General features: G+C 41.3%; 2 protein-coding genes and 1 long non-coding RNA gene across 6 annotated transcripts in view; 2 read left to right on the forward strand and 1 right to left on the reverse strand.

Moving 5' to 3' along the window:
* On the forward strand, positions 1-9,385 carry zgc:123010 (uncharacterized protein LOC641500 homolog). 4 transcript variants are annotated; one of them, XM_046070567.1, is made up of 16 exons: positions 1-189; positions 3,271-3,350; positions 3,444-3,524; positions 3,649-3,705; positions 3,794-4,006; positions 4,247-4,360; positions 4,865-4,910; positions 5,096-5,186; positions 5,291-5,432; positions 5,574-5,678; positions 5,788-5,893; positions 6,016-6,049; positions 6,256-6,333; positions 6,531-6,633; positions 6,727-6,848; positions 6,983-9,385. In XM_046070567.1, the coding sequence occupies exons 1-16, from the start codon at positions 132-134 to the stop codon at positions 7,116-7,118; spliced, it is 1,566 nt and encodes a 521-aa protein (XP_045926523.1). In that variant the 5' UTR covers positions 1-131; the 3' UTR covers positions 7,119-9,385. The 4 variants fall into 4 exon arrangements, with proteins under 4 accessions (XP_045926523.1, XP_045926524.1, XP_045926526.1 ...); XM_046070568.1 differs by having other exon boundaries at positions 6,259-6,333; XM_046070570.1 differs by having other exon boundaries at positions 5,788-5,881.
* On the reverse strand, positions 5,217-13,615 carry LOC123984012. Its single transcript, XR_006828349.1, has 3 exons — positions 13,341-13,615; positions 13,028-13,156; positions 5,217-5,446 (listed from the first exon to the last, which is right to left on the reverse strand). It is a non-coding gene; the product is annotated as an uncharacterized LOC123984012 (long non-coding RNA).
* loxl4 (lysyl oxidase-like 4) overlaps positions 13,350-18,840 on the forward strand; it is a 23,114-nt gene continuing 17,623 nt past the window's right edge. The window contains exons 1-3 of the mRNA XM_046070566.1: positions 13,350-13,679; positions 14,595-14,890; positions 14,982-15,196. Of these exons, the coding sequence (XP_045926522.1) occupies positions 13,367-13,679; positions 14,595-14,890; positions 14,982-15,196 (824 nt within the window). The 5' untranslated portion in view covers positions 13,350-13,366. The remainder of the gene's footprint in view (positions 13,680-14,594; positions 14,891-14,981; positions 15,197-18,840) is intronic.

Consider the following 18,840-nt stretch of genomic DNA (forward strand, 5'->3'; position numbering starts at 1 on the left):
GGAAGTGGACTAAACCACCAAAAGATTCCCGCAGATTCGGTATCGATTGTCCCAATGTTACAAACGTGTTCACACTGACCTAAACTTTTCTTTAAATACTTTTTGTGGGATATTTGAGACGATAATGCTGGATGGTTGCGCTCATGAAATTCACCAGAGACATATGCAGGCTGTTGGGACTCGGGAGCGGTAAGAAACGTCCCAGTTTTCAAAACTTTCTAAACTCGACCGCAAGTTTAAATGATCCCGTAAGTGGTTAAAGGAACGCGTCTGACATGGAAACGATGAATCGATAATGTTCATAATCTCTAACACGTGGTTTATTAAACGATATTTCAGGTGGTGTTTCGTAGTTGTCTTTGTTCTGAGATTCATACTGGATTATTGGTCAAACAATGAAAGTTCCTCTCTTGCCAGTTCCACCCTTGCTTGCACCACTTCCAAGTTTGCGTAGTCGGTGCCAAGAAGTTATAATAACGTAACTAACAAACACTTTCACAGACTTTTCATAAAGCCAGTAAAAACAGAGCTTGCAAGACTAAGTGTCGTTATTTAGCATGGGATGTGCATAAAACACTCAAACGAATGCAGATTAGAGGTCCATTCCCTTGTGCATGTTGGAATGAAAACAATGCCTCAGATAGGTGGGAAAAGCCCTGTAGGCTAGAACTTGCTTAGTAATACATTTAAAGTTATATGAGGCACAAATGGTATGTTGCTTTAAATATGTCATGTGCCCACACTTTGTTCCTCTTCTTTCTTCTACATGTGTCTTTAGTTTTCTTGTAGAGCAGGTTAGTTTACAGACTTTGCTGTTAAAACCACTTCAGAGGCGGATGCACTTTCCAGAAGACCTTTATCAACACCCTTGATAGGAACTTGTATTAATGATGATATGATGGGCTATATATAATCTATGACATGTCTCCAAATATAGTGCTTCTTTAAATGTCATATCACACATTAATGGGTCCAGGTTAACTCGCATCGGAGAGAAAACTGGAATATTTGTCTTCTTTTGTGTGTTTTTTTGCAGTGAAGCTGAGCTGTCACAAAGTGTCCATGCCAATGTTAACTTTGGAAAGACTCAACTCCATACACACGAGTTGTACCTTGCAGCCATGCACTGTGTTGTGAAAGACTGATGAATCACTAAGCATGTTACTATTTAAAATGCCGTATTAACCTGTGTCAGTTTTCACAATCACTTGAAACCACTGACACCTGATTGAGTTGTGATTGTTTTAATGATAGTCATGCTCTCTTTCACTTCCTCTGTAATGCTGTGTTGAAGAACAGTAAAGAAAAAGAGCTGTGACGCTGATTTCCTGGTTAAAGCTCCAGTCCACGATGATACAGTTAGTTTGCATTCCTGTGGAAGGAGCTCACCTTTCAGCTCAACACTAATTTAGGCAGTCTCCTTGAAGGGAAGAAACAGAGACTGGTCTGTTGTTTTTGTCCACGGATCTGGGATGATTTATTTGTTAGGAGGGCATTCCATTATAGTTAAGTTCTAACAAAAAGCCTGATTCAGCTAATTGGATGGAGCTGTCGTTGTTCCTTGACATTTGAGTAGTGAGCCAGACACGGCCAGCTGAAATTCCTTCCACTTTTTCTGTGTATGATTGGAGACACCAGCTCCTTGGAGTGGTAGAATGGTGAACTTTTTAATAAAGCCAATGAGACTCAGTTTGATAGATGTAAACATGGCCGGATAGTTTAGGCAACAGGATTAGATAGTGACTGTAGTTGTTTTGTCTAATCATATATTTAGTATCATGACCAGTACCCTATAACCGACAGAGAGAATGAGGAAGTCCAGTGGCTGCTTGTCTTCTTTTTTCCCCACAAGAAATGTAGCATGCAAGACACAGAGCTTGCACCTACAGATGGGAAACTGTATTAAGCACTAGGAGAGTTGCAGTCACTCACATAAATGCCTCACGAGTCACAACATGAGTCACACACCAAGTATGAATTTGTCACTCCTCTGGAAATCTTTGCTGAACAAATGGAAATCTGACACCACATATTCCTGCATACTCCAGTGTTTTGCTTGCTTTTGTCTTGTTATTTGTCTGCTGCCATTAGGCCTAAATCAGCTGTAAGGTTTTGGTTTGATTTGATCTATGCCCCCCACCTCCCAACAAGCACAGGGCCGTGCTTGTCATTATTCAACCAAGTTTCTGCGAAAAGATTGCATGTTCTCAAACAGCAGTTCCCAAGGCAGCTGTGTGTTTGCATGCTGGGTAAAAATCTCCTCTTAAGACCGAAAAGAAACAACTTGAAGCAATCTCACTGAGCCGTTTTTTGTTCCGTGTGCTTTGTTGTCTCATGATGAGCTTTACTTGCTATTTTTATTATAAGAAAGCATTACACCATCTTTCCTGTCTCCACCCAATGCCATGTGGATTTTTTTTTCACTTATCAAAGGTCATAATGGTTAGACTTGAATGTGGATAAGTAGGAGGAACATGTTTATTTGCCATCCAGACAATCAAAGTTTCTTTTGGATGTCAGGTTAGAACACATACAAAGATCATGGTCTGCATACTTTTAGTTGTGCAGATGTGTAAATATATAGTGACTTCATAAGAGATGCTTGCTCCTTCTGTTAAGTCTTTATAGCTGATGGCATGTGAAAGATTCTTACCTAGCTACACATTACCATCTGATCAGAACATAATGTGTGTAAACAATGACTAGAGCCCAACTGCTAAATCGGTGTGCTGATTCGAGCTCATTGCACATAAATCGGTATCTGTGTTTATAACAAAAAGACACCGATAAATGACAATTAAAAAAGAAACAGACACAGAAGACGGATTCTTCAATCACGTTGAGTCATCATGAGTGTGGTCATTGCATAGTCGGCAGTGGCACCAGAGGGCACACTGCAGCTCCCCTTTTGGCAACACACAAGTCCACCAAAAACACAGGAATCAGCAGTACTTGTGCTCAAAGTACTATTTACAACAATAAAACACTTATTTTAGCTGCATTATGTTGTGTTATCTTGGTGAGATCTCATAACTACACATAACAAATGTTACGGATAATCTTTGTTTGTGTTTCTGAAAAGGAGAAGAAAATCAGCCGATCTATCATAAAAAAAAAAAATAAATAAATAAAAAAAAAAGATTTTAAAATCCTCAAATATCAAAATCTGTCTGAAAGTCTAAAAATGAATAGCTGTGCTGAAAAGTTAAGACAGCAGAAGATGCTGTAATCAGGTCCTTAAGCACTGATGTGCTGTGTATTTCCAAACAGGTACCCCTGTCCAGCAGCAGGAGGAACAGATGCATTGTGGTGCCGCAACTGACCCAAGTGATAATGCCACTTTGTCACAGGTAAACAAATGGTGTCAGACCGACAGGGCATTGTCAAGACTGCAGTGGTGAAGGTACAATGTGCAATGTTCAACTCTGTGTGTGTTTGTTTAGGTTGCATTAAATGGAGAGCTGGATTTGAGTGAGGAGGAGAAGGTCAGACAGAGGGCAGAGCGACGCAAAGCCAAGAGGAAGGTGAGCACAGAAATCCCGAAAACATCCTAGTTGCTGCATTTTTAGCAAGTGGAAGTCTAATATGCCATGTATGATGGGTAAAGTCATGCATTTTCTGATGTGTCAAGTACTGCATCTGTTTCAGCGCCGTCGAAAACGTAAGAAGCAGGAGCAGGTGAAGCAAGATGAGAGTGCTGAACGGGTAACAATCACATTATTCCTTGCAGGAATGAACTCTATGTTCTGCTTTACTGTGAATAACTGGACATTTATATGGTCCTACACATTAGGAAGATGAAGATGAGGATGGAGGTGCAGAGTCTGAACTGGACGAGAGCGAGTCAGAAGCAGAAGTTGGTGCTGAAGAGGAGAAACAAAGAGTGCAAAAAGAGAAGGAAAAGGACGGACACTCGGCTGCCTCAAATAAGTGTGTTGCCGCTCCTCTCATGGCTCCTTCAGGAATGAAAGGACATCAGAAGACCCAAGCCAGATCCACTGAAGAGGTTGGGGCACCATACTCAAGTATTATGCATGTGTGAATCTTCTGTTGCTCTCATTTTTAGCCAGGTGCCCACAAGTATGCACTCCAGGTAAACAGTACAGTATCACCATAAATGACCACATCTCTAGTTTAGGTCAGTAAATCAGTTGGTGTAGTATTTGTTTGATAGAACAGCCTGCGTGCTTGTAGGTCTGGATGGCACATGATTGAACACCAATGTCTGACTTTCTGTGTCCCAAAGGAGCCAGAGTGGGATGTGAGCAGTGCCTTCTTTGCTAATGCTGCTAGCCATATCAAACCCAAAGGATCAAGTCGCAAGTCCAAAGAAAACAAGGAGAATGAGGCCAGGAGAGAGGTGAATGAATGCTAATAGATAATGTAAGATGAGTACAGCAAGAGCTCCCGTCATAACTGTCCACTATTTTTCTTGTGGCAGCAGTTCCAAAGTCCGAGACTATGGACCACGAAAGCCTTTACAACAGTTGTTGGAATGTGTGTGTGTGTGTGTATGTGTGTGTTGACCTACTCTATCTCAGATGTAGGATGAAGCTTAGACCATGGGCATTTTTTCTTGCTTTAGTTGTTAAAAACAAATACTATAAAGACTACTGTGTGTTGGCATTTTTCAGTGACAAAACAAAGGAGATGCATTAAAGTAAAACACTCAACCAGCTGCTAGAAACTTGTAAAAGCTGATTTTGTCTCTGTAGTTGTTATATATGTGCATATTTGTTCTCTTGTTAGCAGTAAACATATTTGTTTTACACATCTGATTTGCAAAGGCAAATCAAATCAGAGCATTCCCTGTTCAGAATGTTCAGAAGTTGATGAACCGATGAAAATAATATTTTTCTTACAGACAAACGGAATTGACAACATGACCAAGAAAAGTGCGTCACTGACAGGTAAGAGATGATTTCTGGATAGCGGAGTATATAACCATACATTTGGTTATAGGTTATTCATTGAAAAAGAAGCAGAGCTTACAAGGAAATTATTGATCACATATTCCTTTGTACTGTGGTCAGTTGAGCCCTTGGGCTACTGACTCGCCAGAGAATTATTTATAAGCATTTTTTCTGTCTGACAGAAAAGGGGATAAAGTTGGTGCAAGAGGGCCAGTACACACAAGCAGTCAGTATGTTTACAGAAGCCATCAAATGTGACCCAAAGGATTACAGGTACGTCATCTGTGGTTATGAGTAGTTTATTACAAGAGAGTGCATACATTGTAAACACATGTAACATATTCCTTTTGCATTTTTTTTGATATAATGTCCTGTAGGTTCTTTGGGAATCGTTCCTATTGCTATTACTGCTTGGAGCAGTACCCTCAGGCCCTGGCAGATGCTGAACGCTCCATTCAGCAGGCCCCAGACTGGCCCAAAGGACATTTCCGCAAGGGAAGTGCTCTCATGGGCATGAAGGTGGGTCCAGGCTACTGTGGTCCAGAGAGAGAGAGAGAATGTAATCAAAGCACTATCTGCTGAAGAATAGCTCCACACTTAAGCCTTTGCAATAGCAGTAGGTTTTACTCACTCATTTCTGAGGGTGTTTGTGTGTTGTAGCGGTACAGTGAGGCAGAGAGGGCTATGGAGCAGGTGCTGAAACTGGATAAAGACTGTGAAGAGGCTGTCAATGACCTATTTAACTGCAAAGTGCTGCAGTTAATGGTAAATACACCCACAAACAAAGTTGCAAAAAGTTTCTTGTAAGCTTGTTTGTGAATGAAAATAACCGGATGGATGGATGTTATACATTTTTCCTCTGTTATTTCCACAGGAGCTCGGTTTTGAAGAAGTTCAAAGTGTCCTACTGCTGGAGAAATTTTCAACTGTGCAGGCTGTTCTGGCATCTTGTTCTGATGCAGCCAGGGGTATAACCACATGTACATATATTATATAAAGGGTCTGCATTTTTTCTTTATAACACTGGAGAGCAGAAATGGACTATGTGCTAAAATCATACAGCCTTTTTCTTTCTATTGATAAAACTCTTTTTGTCTTGCAGCTGGAAGCCAAGATCCATCAGTTGTGCTGCCGGGGTAGGTGACCATTTGTTTTTCCAATCAAAGCTAGGCGTCAGAAGGGTTAGTAGCCTCTCTTGTGGCCAAAATGGATATTGTTTACCTTAGTATACACATTTGTCTCTACAGGTTGAAACACCTTTAGTGTTCTTTTGGAGAAGACAAATGATGTATCTGAACTGTGATTTTATTGCTTTCAGTCACATTCTTTCTTTTTCCTTCAGAAGCCCTTGCCCATCTCTGTGGGTGGGAAATGTGACAACTGAGCTAACAGAGAAACACCTGTGGGACCTTTTTAAAATGTATGACCTTTGTCCAGTAAAATATTTGATACTAACCTAATGTATGACTACAAATCAGTCCATATAAGCACAATGTTTCTATTTCTAATTTAATAACTGTAAAGACATTTCAGCACACAGGTGTGTGTGTGTGTGCCTCTATTTTACATAGGTGATTATTGAGTTGTGTGTGTGAAGTTGTTTACTTTCCATTGTAGGTATGGAGAGATAGAGAGTATCCGTGTGCTACATGAGAGATTCTGTGCTTTTGTCAATTTTAAGAATGCAAACATGGCAGCTCATGCCATGGAAAAACTAAATGTGAGTACTTATTTGGTTCACCTCTCTCAGTCTTGTGTCTGTTGTCAAGGAACATTGTTATAGACTTAGTTGCATGTATGCTTCCTCTCACAGGGTTTTTGTATTGAGAACACACGTTTAGTGGTGCGCTATCCTGACCGTCGCACTCAGAGGGTCCTTCCCATTCCACTTAAGACCTGTCTCTCTTTCACACAGCAGGCAGGAGCAGCTGCTGGGTAAGATGCACTTAAGTACTTCAGAAAATCTCTATTTCACTGAAAACCTGCAACAGGACTGCAGTTTTAACTGCTTTAATACTTAAAATGCTTTCTCTGTGTCTTTTGTCTCTGTCATCTTCCTCTTTGGCCAGACCTCGACGACGTGGCCCAGTGAATGGAGACGAGTGTTACTTTTGGAGAACCACTGGCTGCCATTTTGGAGACAAATGTCGCTACAAACACATTCCTGATCAGAAAGGCAAGGACAGGAAGCCTTGGCAGCCTTGAACTCTGCTTTCTTTCTGCCCCAGTAGTGTGCAGGAAACTGGGATGCCAGACTGAGCCAAAGGAGCTGGCGCATACTGGACCAGGTTCTCTGGGCTGAGAATACTTAGTATTGCAGAGTGGATCAAAGCCAGCACTCAGGCTTTAAGGCAGGGAGAGGCACACATGTGCCACAAAGGACTGGGAGCATCAAGGTTTTCATTTCAACCAAAGACAATATTGAACAATATTGGTGTTGTCTTTGTTTTGAATGAAAACCTTTATAATCGCAGCCCTTCATGGCACATGGTGACCTAATCCCGCTTTAAGGGATACAACCAAACCTCACAGGCCAACAACATAACGAAGAACTGAAACTGCCTTGGTCCACTATTGAAAATACAAAATAATGACTCTGTTGTGTACAGCAGTAATGAAAGGACTCTGGATTTTTCTGACCATCATCATCTTTGGTGATGATCCTGGATATCTTCCTTCTTTAGAAATTCCAACACAAAGCAGTGCTTCTCCCCATTTTAATTACAGTGACTTGAGAATACTTTAACTTGCAGTTTGTGAATAGTTTAGGTTTATCCTTGGCCCACAACTGCTCACGAATCTGCGGTTCATGCCGTCTGCCATTTGTTGTTCCTGCACAAATATCAGCACATTGTCCACCAGACCAAAGACTTCCCAACATATGTACTTGACATTTTAATCCCTCCCCTGTGTAGATGAGGTTTTTCTTTTAGCCAATAAGCTACAGAGGCCCAGAGAGGTGACATAACACTGTGCTATGTAACTTTAGTTAAGATGATCATTGGTGGGTACATAGACTTGAGGGAGTGCAAAATGACGTGTTAATGCATGGATTTATTATCTTTACCTATTAGCTGACAGTCATGACAAGTTATGGGGGACTCATTTCCATCATAACTATACATAGGGGTTAGAAGTAGTCATGGAAATGCCTGACAGTATCGTGCAGTCCAGTTGCATAAATACTACCTTTATAAATGCTGTAGTGTTCAGTTTTTTGTTAGACTGTGCCAGAGAGGCCACAGTTTGTTGTATTGGATTGCATGAAATGTCAGGTGTGAAGTTCTTCAGTTTTAGATGTGGCATTGATCTGCAAATGTGAATAGCCTTCCTAAGTTTTTATCTGAGCATTAGAATATGCTTTCTTGGTACATCTGCATAGCACTGCAGTGCTTTATGTCTATGCAAAAGAGCCATGCTGACTCGGCAGCCAGACAGACATACACACACCTACCACCTCTGGCAGATGTTGTTGATGTTCATGACAGACATGTTGATGTCATTGACAAACAAGTTTATACTACAGGATACTGCCTTACAAACATTCATGCTCAGTTGTGCACACACACATTCATGGCCACGTGTCTAACATAATCCACTTACTGAACTTTTGAACCTTGAAAAGCAGTGTTTTTGACCGGGGGGGGTCTCCATTTCAGTATTTCAGTAAACCAAAGAATGCTTTATCTGAAGATTCAGCACAGACAGCAGCCTTATTCTTTCATGAGTTTCAACACTAGACAGTGCATTGAAATCTATCGACATGTATTTATATCATTCACTAGATAACAATTACCGCTACAACACCTGGTTTAAGTCCACACTACGTTCACTAAACTATGCACAGCATAATGAGAGTATTTATTTTCCTATTTATACCTATGTGTTTTATTTCTATTTTTTACAACATACCTTAGGAACCGAATACAGCTTTTAATTTACTGGTCTTTTCACTTTACGGTAGGTTACAGAAATGTATTTTCTGTGAGCCTCCTCTTCTGTTTATTTCTGGCCTTAAGAGACAAGCATTATTAAGAACAATTTGGTGCAAACACGGTCATGTTTCACTTCTACTTTTCTCAAAATACTTTCAGTCTTGTGGCTAAAACTTGTGAAAAGGGAATCTGACACAAAACCTTAACCTTGCACTTAACAAACTATTTGACTGGTGCTGTTTACTATGGTTGCACAGTGCATTTCATTTTGCAGACTAATGAAGTGCATTGGATGTTGCCTTAGAATATTTTCATGTATTCTTGTGAATATTTCAGAATTGAACAAAATAATTGCCTGACTTTAATTGTATCGATTTGGTATGCTTTTATTAGTTTTACCTTGTTTCAAACTATTTCAGGAAATGTACACATTGATATCCACAGCGCTGCAATCCTGTTAATCTTTCAGATATTTTGTATTCTCGTTACAGCACTGCAAAAAAGTCTTTTCTATTTAATAAATATATTTGAACCACCTTTACTACCTATTTCTGACTCTCCACATGAGTTATGACATGAAGTTTGGAAAAATGTTTGAAGTGTGCAGTTTTTCTGCTAGTTGTCACACGTGTGTGTGTGTGTGTGTGTGTGTGTGTGGTTTTCCTGCCTGCCACAAGGCGGCAGAGTTGTACGTGAAAGGTTTGCGCTGAAATGTCACCAACAGAACCAGCATATGCATAGACATCTCTTTTGATCTTCAGGAACTAAGATGTTGCTCTAAGTCATTCCTGATGTTCAAACCCCTGAAGAGGTAAATCAAAGCAGACCAGACTAGTGTGGGAGTGAATATGGTAACCCTGTCATCACTAATAGGAGACACTTGTGTGGCCAGCACGAAAGATGCATTAGGGAATCTGTAACCACCTAGACCAGTGGGAGATGGAGACATGTCTAACAGTACTGAGAATGTGTGGGAAAAGCAACCATTTTGCCACAGATGACATTTTGAATAGACAGGAACTAAAGCCGGATGCCACTTGCAAATGAATGTGTAATCTGTGTGTGTGAGTGTAAGATGCTGCCACTCCACAGATTTTACTATGAAGTTTAGTTTACTCACTGAAAAACTATGTTTTAGGAGCTAGACTTATACTAGGGACAAAATTGAGATTGATATATTTGCCTCTGGAGCTTTGGTCTTCTTTAATTCCCCTGAGTGCAATACTAAATTGGTTCAGTTCCTAAAAATATCATTGTTCATTCTAATATATTCGTGTATCTGCTAAGGATTTTCAACCACTATCAGATTTTAGTGGGTGTGTGAAGGTATTGGGGTTAAGGCAAAGATGGCCTTTGATGTTAGATCTCATAAGGTCAACCTCCATGTGCAGCTCTCTGCACTGTCAGCCCTACAACCTGTGCAGCCTATCCTCTATACAGTATGTGCCTACATGCTCCTATAGCCAGTATGAAAGTAAAAGCATTATGAAAGCCTGGAGAGACAGCAGTGGGGGTGAGCACGAGGAGGTGCTGTCGTTTGAAAAGGCACTTGTTTATTGTTGGAGAGCATGTATTTATTTCATGCCTCCACAGATTGTGGGTAAGGGCAGAGCCGCCTCGGTCGGCGTAATTAGAGAGGTGGGGAGAGAGAGCGTTCTGCTACAGAGAGCTGCTTCGCTCAGATACTCTTCGCCCTGTGAGCCCAATGAGAGCCCTGTAGCACACTCTCGCTAGCATACACACACAGCTGTTAAGTATTGGCACACAGGCAGGGACACCTGTCTAGTCTAGTTTAATTAGTCTGTTATAATGGAAGCATGTCACACACACAAAAATGGTAGTTACATTTTAACCCCCTTTTCCTTTTTTTTTTTTAACACTGTATTTCCTCTCCCTGTCGGCCTTGGTGATCCCTCTGATTTGGCCCTGCTAATAGGGGGTCTGCTCTTCCTGTTCGGGTTTACCAGTCAGGGAGGGACCACCATCCTGCCACCCAGTTGCACCATCACTGGAGCACGCAAACATTTCAATTACAGTTTCAAAGTTTACATGTGTGCACACAAATACACACATATGTAACGTATGATTTTTTTCTTCACCCTGTTGGAACTCTGCACACGAATAAGTGTTTTTTACGGTCGTGGTTGATGTTTCAGTTCCTACCTCCCCTGTCATGATTGTAATTTTTCATGTCTATGAATAAACCTTGCTGCCTTAAAAAGGTGCCCACTGAGGTTTACTTGAAAACTGAAATACAGTTTATCAACACAACACCAGAGGCCAAAAAATTCCATGTTGCTAAATCTGTCCCAAATCCTCCCAAAATTACTCAGAAAATAAACAAGTTTCAAACATGTAGAAATGCCTCAGTAGACATCAGGAGGAAACCTAAGTCGGATCAGGACTGAGCACTAAAGAGACCCCGACTAGAAAATCATAAACAGAACTCTTCCGTTGTTTTTTTATCTGAATCTACACTGATGAGTTCAATATTTATGCTTTCTATACCATGCTGACAGGTTAGTAACGTGCTCCTGTGCAAGGGTGGTATGATATGTTCTCATCAGTCACATTCACTATGGCTACGGTGAGGCTGGGCCTATTTTAGAGTTGGTGGTTTGCGGCCATCTCAACAAGGAAATATCTACCCTGTGGTATAGGGAGCTTCTTTAAGACACTATTCTGGAACCAGAGTCCTTCCTTTTGGTACATTTACACACGTTTACCCTAAAGTTGTGCAACACTGAGCAAACAGTTGTTTAAAGCGTCCTGCTTATCAGAGAAGAGAGGTGTAAAGAGGCCCTATCAGAGAAAAACACTTGATGAAAATGGGTTTCATAATGTATGACATCCATTTCTGCTAAGGTACTAAACATCCCGTCCGGAAACTGATGAGTCCTGTGGTTGCCGGAGACTAATTTCATAAACATTCACAGTGTGATACATTTATCTGTCTGGAAATTTTTCCACATGTTTCATCTCTGAGCTCATTCAGCAATGCTTAAGTAATGCTAAAGTATTCATCCAGAATTATACAAATGTCAGCACAGATAGAAAGACGGAATAAGTTTCAATGACAAATCCTCCATCAGTGGAGGGAACCCATTACTTTGAGATTTTATAGGAACAACGCTGGGGCATTATTACGACAATTAAGTTGCAACCTAATAAACCAGCTTTACATTTTAGCATTTAAATTAACACTTCTATATGAGAGAAAGATACCTAGAGGGAAAGAGAGCACAGGAGGAGGGAGGGAGGCAGGGATTTAGGGAGAAGGAGGGAAGAAGGGAGGATTGAATAAGGAGAACATTTAGTAGACACACTCCTTCACTCACTCACTCTCCCTTAGCCAGTGACGTCCACCACTGCAAACATTTGCTGCCTGCCAGGTGAGTGAACTTTCACCTTACCTTGTCCTCATTTTACATTTTGGTCTTGGTAAAGAATATTGTTTTATTTTCCGTTGATTTCTCAGTTATCTTTAATATATATGCATCCGAGTGCTGGTGTAACAGGTGTTTTAATGGGTTAGGATGCTTTTCTTGTTCTTTTTTAAGTGGATTAATTTAAAATCAGTTAAAACATTTAGAGGAAATGTTTTCACTTTTGTTCTTACACTGAATTAAGCACTATCAGATCGACACTCTATGGCTTTATACACTCTAAGGCTTTATACAATTCCTGCTCATTTGTACTCACTATGATTTACTGAGGCCAGTCTGCAAAGTCTATTTACTGTTGTTGGTTTTCTCCTTTATAATTTTATCATCACAGTAGACAAACAGATTTTGTGTATTTTATACTCAGTGGTGTCCAGGGGCCTACAGTGATTTAGTGTTTCAGTGTCTCCACTACTGCATTCTTTTTTGGCTATGTCACTTGTTAACCTCCAGTTAAAACCTGCCTTGTGTTTCTGTCTGGTTAGTTAGCCTTGGGGAATGTTAATTCACGTGAATTGCAATACAAACATGTGCTGATGTATCCCTAATTATATGCCTATGTTTGACATGAATGAAAAGTTTCGGCTGATGCTTGATGCTGCAGCAGTGGCTAAAATCAAATGTGGGACTATAAAACAAGTCAAGTTGTGTGTCTGACTGTGAACAGATAAGCCACGACTGCGATGTTAACTGTCTCAGCACACTATTCATTTGTTAGTGCCAGTAAAGAGCATACCGGTGGTTGTACTTGTCCAGAGGATGTCACCGTTGTTCCGTTATTAGCCTCTCACTGGCTGGCTGTTTGACTTGTGTTGAAGGGAATTACTCAGTCTTAATGCACCATAGTTTAGGGCTCAGGAAGTATCTGAAAGTGATGACAGATATTGCTCATTACAGGGAAATTAGTCTATAGCTACATATATATAGCTTTAAACTGACTGCTTAATTGACAAGCCTGTTAAATGACTACACTGGTCAATTTAACACAAATGAATCCAACTGTCTAAATTAACAAAACAAAGTGAATCACGCAGCGTTTCAACCTTCACCTGCAGACCCCCTCCTCTCAGTTACAATGACCCGCACCCTCTGCTTGAGCTTCCTCCTCACGCTGCTGCTGTCCCTCTCCTGTCCCGCTCGTGCTGAACCTCGACGGACCACGTCCTCTCAGCGCAGGGCGGCTCGCGCACCAGCCGCGAAGGTGCGTTTGGCGGGCAACTTTGGGCGAGAACCGCACGAAGGGCGCGTGGAGGTGCTTCACAACAACACCTGGGGGACAGTCTGCGACGATGAAGTGGACATCAAAATGGCCAACGTGGTGTGCCGAGAGTTGGGCTTCCAGGGTGGTATAACGTGGGCGCACAGCGCAAAGTATGGAGAAGGAGAGGGTGAGGGCACTTCCTTTACCACATTACAATTAAGCCACTTTTAGTGAAAAGTAGAAATTCAAATGTCATCATTCTCTTGAGCCAAATTTACTGAATGTGAGTGATAAGACAAGATGTGATGGGCCTTGACATATTGAAAACCACAAGTGTAATTGATAATCCTAATATGGGCTGCAGGGCCCTGCATGTTATAGCTCACTGAGAAGGCTTTACTGACACTTCATCACAAACAGAGCCATTCTTAATTGTGCAAATTACACATGAGGTTATCCTGCTTTGACAAGTCAAAATATCTGCTTTGAAGGGCCCATTAGATTAACATAGACATATGTTAGATTTAATAAGACACAATGGGAGGGAGCCATAGGCCTAATTGACCAGTTTATCCCAACGTGTCTCCTCCTGAAACTTCCATGCTAAGTGCTTGGCTTCATGAAAAGTCCACCAATTACGACATCCAAAATAACTAATATCATAAAGTGACAAAGATAACTTGTTGTGGGATTGGAGTCTACATCTCATTAAGGTCGCCTGGAAGGCTGGCAGAGCAAATATATGGGCCAAAAACGGGCATTTGTTTCAGAATAATGACAGCATTTGCTTGCCAGAATTGTGCAACACTTGCTGTGGTTTATGTACATTCTTTACTGCTGCTTTTAAATCCAAATTAAAGAGAAGGTTGAGTGGATTCATGGAGCAGGATCAACAGCACTATGCCTTGTAAAATACTGTGTCTACAGCTAAACACGCTGCTAAGGTGCAACCCTAAATCAACGTGCTAGTAAAAGTCAAGTGTTAGGTGTTTAGGAACAGATTCTGGGGCCTTGTGTAGATGCATTACCCAGTCTGTCTATTGAACAATCAATGAAAATCACAATGAATGAAGTAATGAAGAATTGTTTATCTTTTCACAAGGCCCAATATGGATGGATAATGTACGCTGTGACGGCTCAGAGAAGTCCTTGAAGGACTGCAAACACAACGGTTGGGGTGTAAATGACTGTAAACACTCTGAAGACTTGGGGGTGGTGTGCACCGCTGAGCGCAGGCTGGATCAGACAGCAAGTAGAGGCCACACCACCGCCGCCAGGCCCAATGGCAGCCCCGCACCTCAGTGGCAGGGCCTTGTGGCCAGCCGCAGGCATCCGGGATATGGCTATCATGGAAACGGACATCAATATGAGATCCCCAGGTTACAAAGGCACTATCAGGTACAGAAGTTAACTTCTGATAGATTTCTATCAGATATTATATAATTTTTCTAGACATTTAACAGTATATGTGATGTGCATCTTCCCCAAGGGTCAAAGTAAGGTGCAAATCGAGGAGGTCCGTCTTCGTCCCATCCTCATGGCTACCAAGAGGAAAAGCCTGATCACGGAGGGTGTGGTGGAAGTGAAGCATGCTGGGAGATGGAGGCAGGTTTGTGACCTGGGTTGGAGTCTCAACAGTAGCAGGGTTGTGTGTGGGATGCTTGGCTTTCCAGAGGCTACAAAGCACAACGTCCGGACATACAAGTGAGTATGAGTCTTTCCTGCTAGCTGTACTTAGAACAACACAATTCACCTTTATGAACTCAAGTTATTAGATTACACTGGGCTGTTGACTGTAGCTCGGTGGGGCAACATGCTATGCCATTCATCCCATTGTTAAGTGAATAAAAACACATCCTGAAGAAAACAAAAAAAACAGTGGCATCCTGTTTAGAGCCACTTTGAGTAAAGGCTTTTGTTGGGCTTATCTTCCTCCCCCAGCCACTTCTTCCCCGTGTCCCCTTTAACTCACCTCCTTCCGTAGCCTCAGGATGATGATAAAGGGATTCCTGTCCCCTCTCTGCTGCCCTTTCTCTACACCCCTCTCTAGGCAAATCACCTCTGCTCACCTCATTACCTCTCTCTCCTTGTCTCTCTCTGATGCTATCTTCAGTTTGCAGCTCTCAGACAAACAGCCCCACTTTAACTTTTAGATTCCCATGCTGAGGTGTAATATCATTGCTGATTGTGCTTTAACTCTCCCATCGATACAATTTGTGAGACAGAGGTAGAGCTATTGGAGAGCGGGATGAGGTCTGAAGCGACTCGTCTTATTGGCAGAGCAGCCTGAGTCAGCCATGGATCTCATCTTCACTTTTACATCCCACTCCAACAGCGAGTGTGACATGCTGCTAGTATGTGTATGTGATGTGTATACTAGCGCTGGGTATCATTTGAGGGTTTTTTTATACTGTTGCCAATACAATACTTCAGTCTTGGTACCAATACCAAAATAGTGCTTCTTTCAGTATGTTACTTAAGGTAACATAGAAATGTGTTTAATATGTATTTAATCAAATAAGCCAAACTTCACATATTCATCAGTGTTTCAATAAATGTTATCTTTCCAGCCTTACGCTAAGCTAACCAGCTCCTGGAAATGAGAATGGTATCAATCTTCTTATCTAACTCTTCACAGGAAAGTGAATTTACATATTTTCCAAAATGTCAAACTGTTCCTTTTTAAAAATTATGAATTTAGAGCCCTAGCCTGTAAACGCACATACTCTCATGCAAACACTGATCCAAAGAGATATGTGCTTAAATGCATTTTAATTAGGTGGCTCCTTTTTCCTTTTAACACAAATCTACACTCCCTCTCTTCCGGCTGACAAAAATAAACAAAAAAACATTGACATTGGTTTTTGGGAAGGTTCTGCTGTTAAACCATAGGAGGACCACACATTAGCAGAGAATTACTCCATTGCTATTATAAGATTAAACAGTGTCAGGAGCTGTCCTCAGTGGAAGGGGGACCCAGTTGGATCTGGCTCCTGGAGAGCTGCCGGCAGTAGGTGATTCACAGTTTAGCTATTCCTTCCCTCTCTTGGCCCGGGTTATTCTGACTCAACTGGCGACAAACCGCAACATCTGCTCTCTACTGTAGGTGCTAGATTTCTCTTGCTACTGAAAGGCTGTAACTGTTTAGGGGATAACTTATTTGTTTTATAGACTTTTATGACTTTTTATTGACTTCACAAACTTCCCCAATTGGAGCACACACACTCACTGAAAGTATTTCTGCATTGCCCTTGAATTAAGCTATCTCCGCTGAACTCTGTGTTATTGGGAACACAGTGACGCTATAACTGGATTCTATTGTTGGAGGAGGGAATCATCAGGCATCATATCATCAGTAATAAAAGGTCCTCACAATGAGCTGTCATTGAACAGCTCGGCCTGACTCTGTACACGATCTGTACAGGATCATTTATTAGAGCACTGCTTCCCCCGCATTGCAGGTGTGATGCTTTTCATGCCTCTCTTTGACTTTCTATTGCAGTAGAGATTAGCCACTTAATGCAAAGAATGGGAGATGAGAAGTACAAATAATAGTTGAGTGAGGAATCAGATGGGTAGATTTGTAAGGTTGCCACATTAGAGACTTGGCTGCTCACCATGAAGAGAGATATGATAGAGGAGGACAGAGCTGCCGTAGCTTGAAGGGCTTGGAGTGAAGCCTGCAGGGAATCTGCTCACTGGCTGTTTCAGGATGTTGTTTTTGAATCTCCATCAAAGGTCAAGGAAAAGAAACTTAAACAATAGCCCTCCGTCGGCTCTTTTAGTGTTTTACCTAAGCCACAACAAAGTGGATAATACTGTTTTTCCAACATATCTGCTTCTAAATGTAAATCTTGGTCTGCCTGTCCTGGGTATGACCTGGTATTTTAGCATCCGGTGCTATACCAGTCTGAACCACTATGATGTGTTTGTTTCCAAATCTGTACCTGTTCTATCTACACAGATGTGTATTTGTTCTCACTCAACATGTGTTTTTGACTTCAAACGTGTTCAAGGTGTGCACATGCCTCAGCATCTTGGCTGCCAGTGATATAGTCAAGTTATTTACAGTATTTGGTTTCTAAAATCAGGATGAAACCCTGTCTATGTTATTGTATTGGGATGTCTATATACAACTGGCAGTTACAGAAGAATACTTGAAATACAGGTGATGCTGTTTCAGCCTTGACTTAGGGGTAATTGTAAGGATTGCTCTGAAATTGCCACTGTAATTATAATTACAAAATATGAGCAGAGCAACAGACAAACTGGGTTTGAGACAATATGATGCTTAGTTTTCATGTAACATCTTCCACTTTCATGGTTGCCAGAAAAGTTTAGGATTGTATTGCATGGTTTGACCAAATTTAGCCAGTGACACACCCCCCCGAGTCTCCACTTGCTCCAAGTCTCTCAGTCCATTCTTAGAAATCCCTGACCATGCCATGTCTCTGGGCTCTCTGTGTCTCTTGGATGAGACTCTGAAGATGCTGTAATTACATGTTGGTCAGGACCAAGGCTCTTCGGGGTTTCTGCTGAGAGTGAAAAAACACCCCCAATTATAGAGTGTGTGTGTGAGAGAGAGAGAGAGTAAGACAGAGTTAGCGAAGGAGGAGGAAGAGAGTAACACGAGAACGAGGAGATGGAGAGAAAGAACAAGACAGACGAGCCAGATTTCCGCTTGCTCGTGTGAAATATGTCCAATTACAGCTGCAGTTTGCAGTGCGCCATGCTGTGTCAGCAGCTGTCTGTCTTCCTCTGTCACCGTAGTGATTTAGGGACTTAACCGGCATTTTATGTTTAATTATGTTTCATCTGAAATTTTCTTATGATGAGGGTATCATTTTCAGGCTTTGGGTGACATTTTGTGTGACCAAGTCTAGTTTTCCTGTCTGATGTCTGTGTGATCTTCCTCATTGACCTTCTCTCTAATTTATTTTGCCTTTTAATTTCTGTATGCATACTGGTGGCTATTTTGTGCTGCAGAACTGACTGTGGAAGCCAGCTTTCAAAACTGAGACAAAGCATAGTGATTTATCATCTCACTCTGGTCTCGATGGAAATATTTAGCAATATTTGACATGCAAGATCATTTTCATAGATTAAATTATCCTAAAATATTTCTTATGGACTTCAATATGCTCTGTACATGAAATAATGTTTCACCTTCACCTTCTTTTTAATTTTTCTTTAGCTGAGCGTTAGGTGCAAGAAGAGATAACTTCTTGATGTGTACTGCAAAAAATATTTTAATGGTAATATAGGCTATACCCTTATAGGGTAAAAGGGGTGAGGGTTTTTAGTTTTGCCAATTTTCACAGCATTAAATAGCAAGATTTTTTTAAAGG

Source organism: Micropterus dolomieu, linkage group LG15 (genome assembly GCF_021292245.1).
Source record: "Micropterus dolomieu isolate WLL.071019.BEF.003 ecotype Adirondacks linkage group LG15, ASM2129224v1, whole genome shotgun sequence".
Taxonomy (NCBI): Eukaryota; Metazoa; Chordata; class Actinopteri; order Centrarchiformes; family Centrarchidae; genus Micropterus; species Micropterus dolomieu.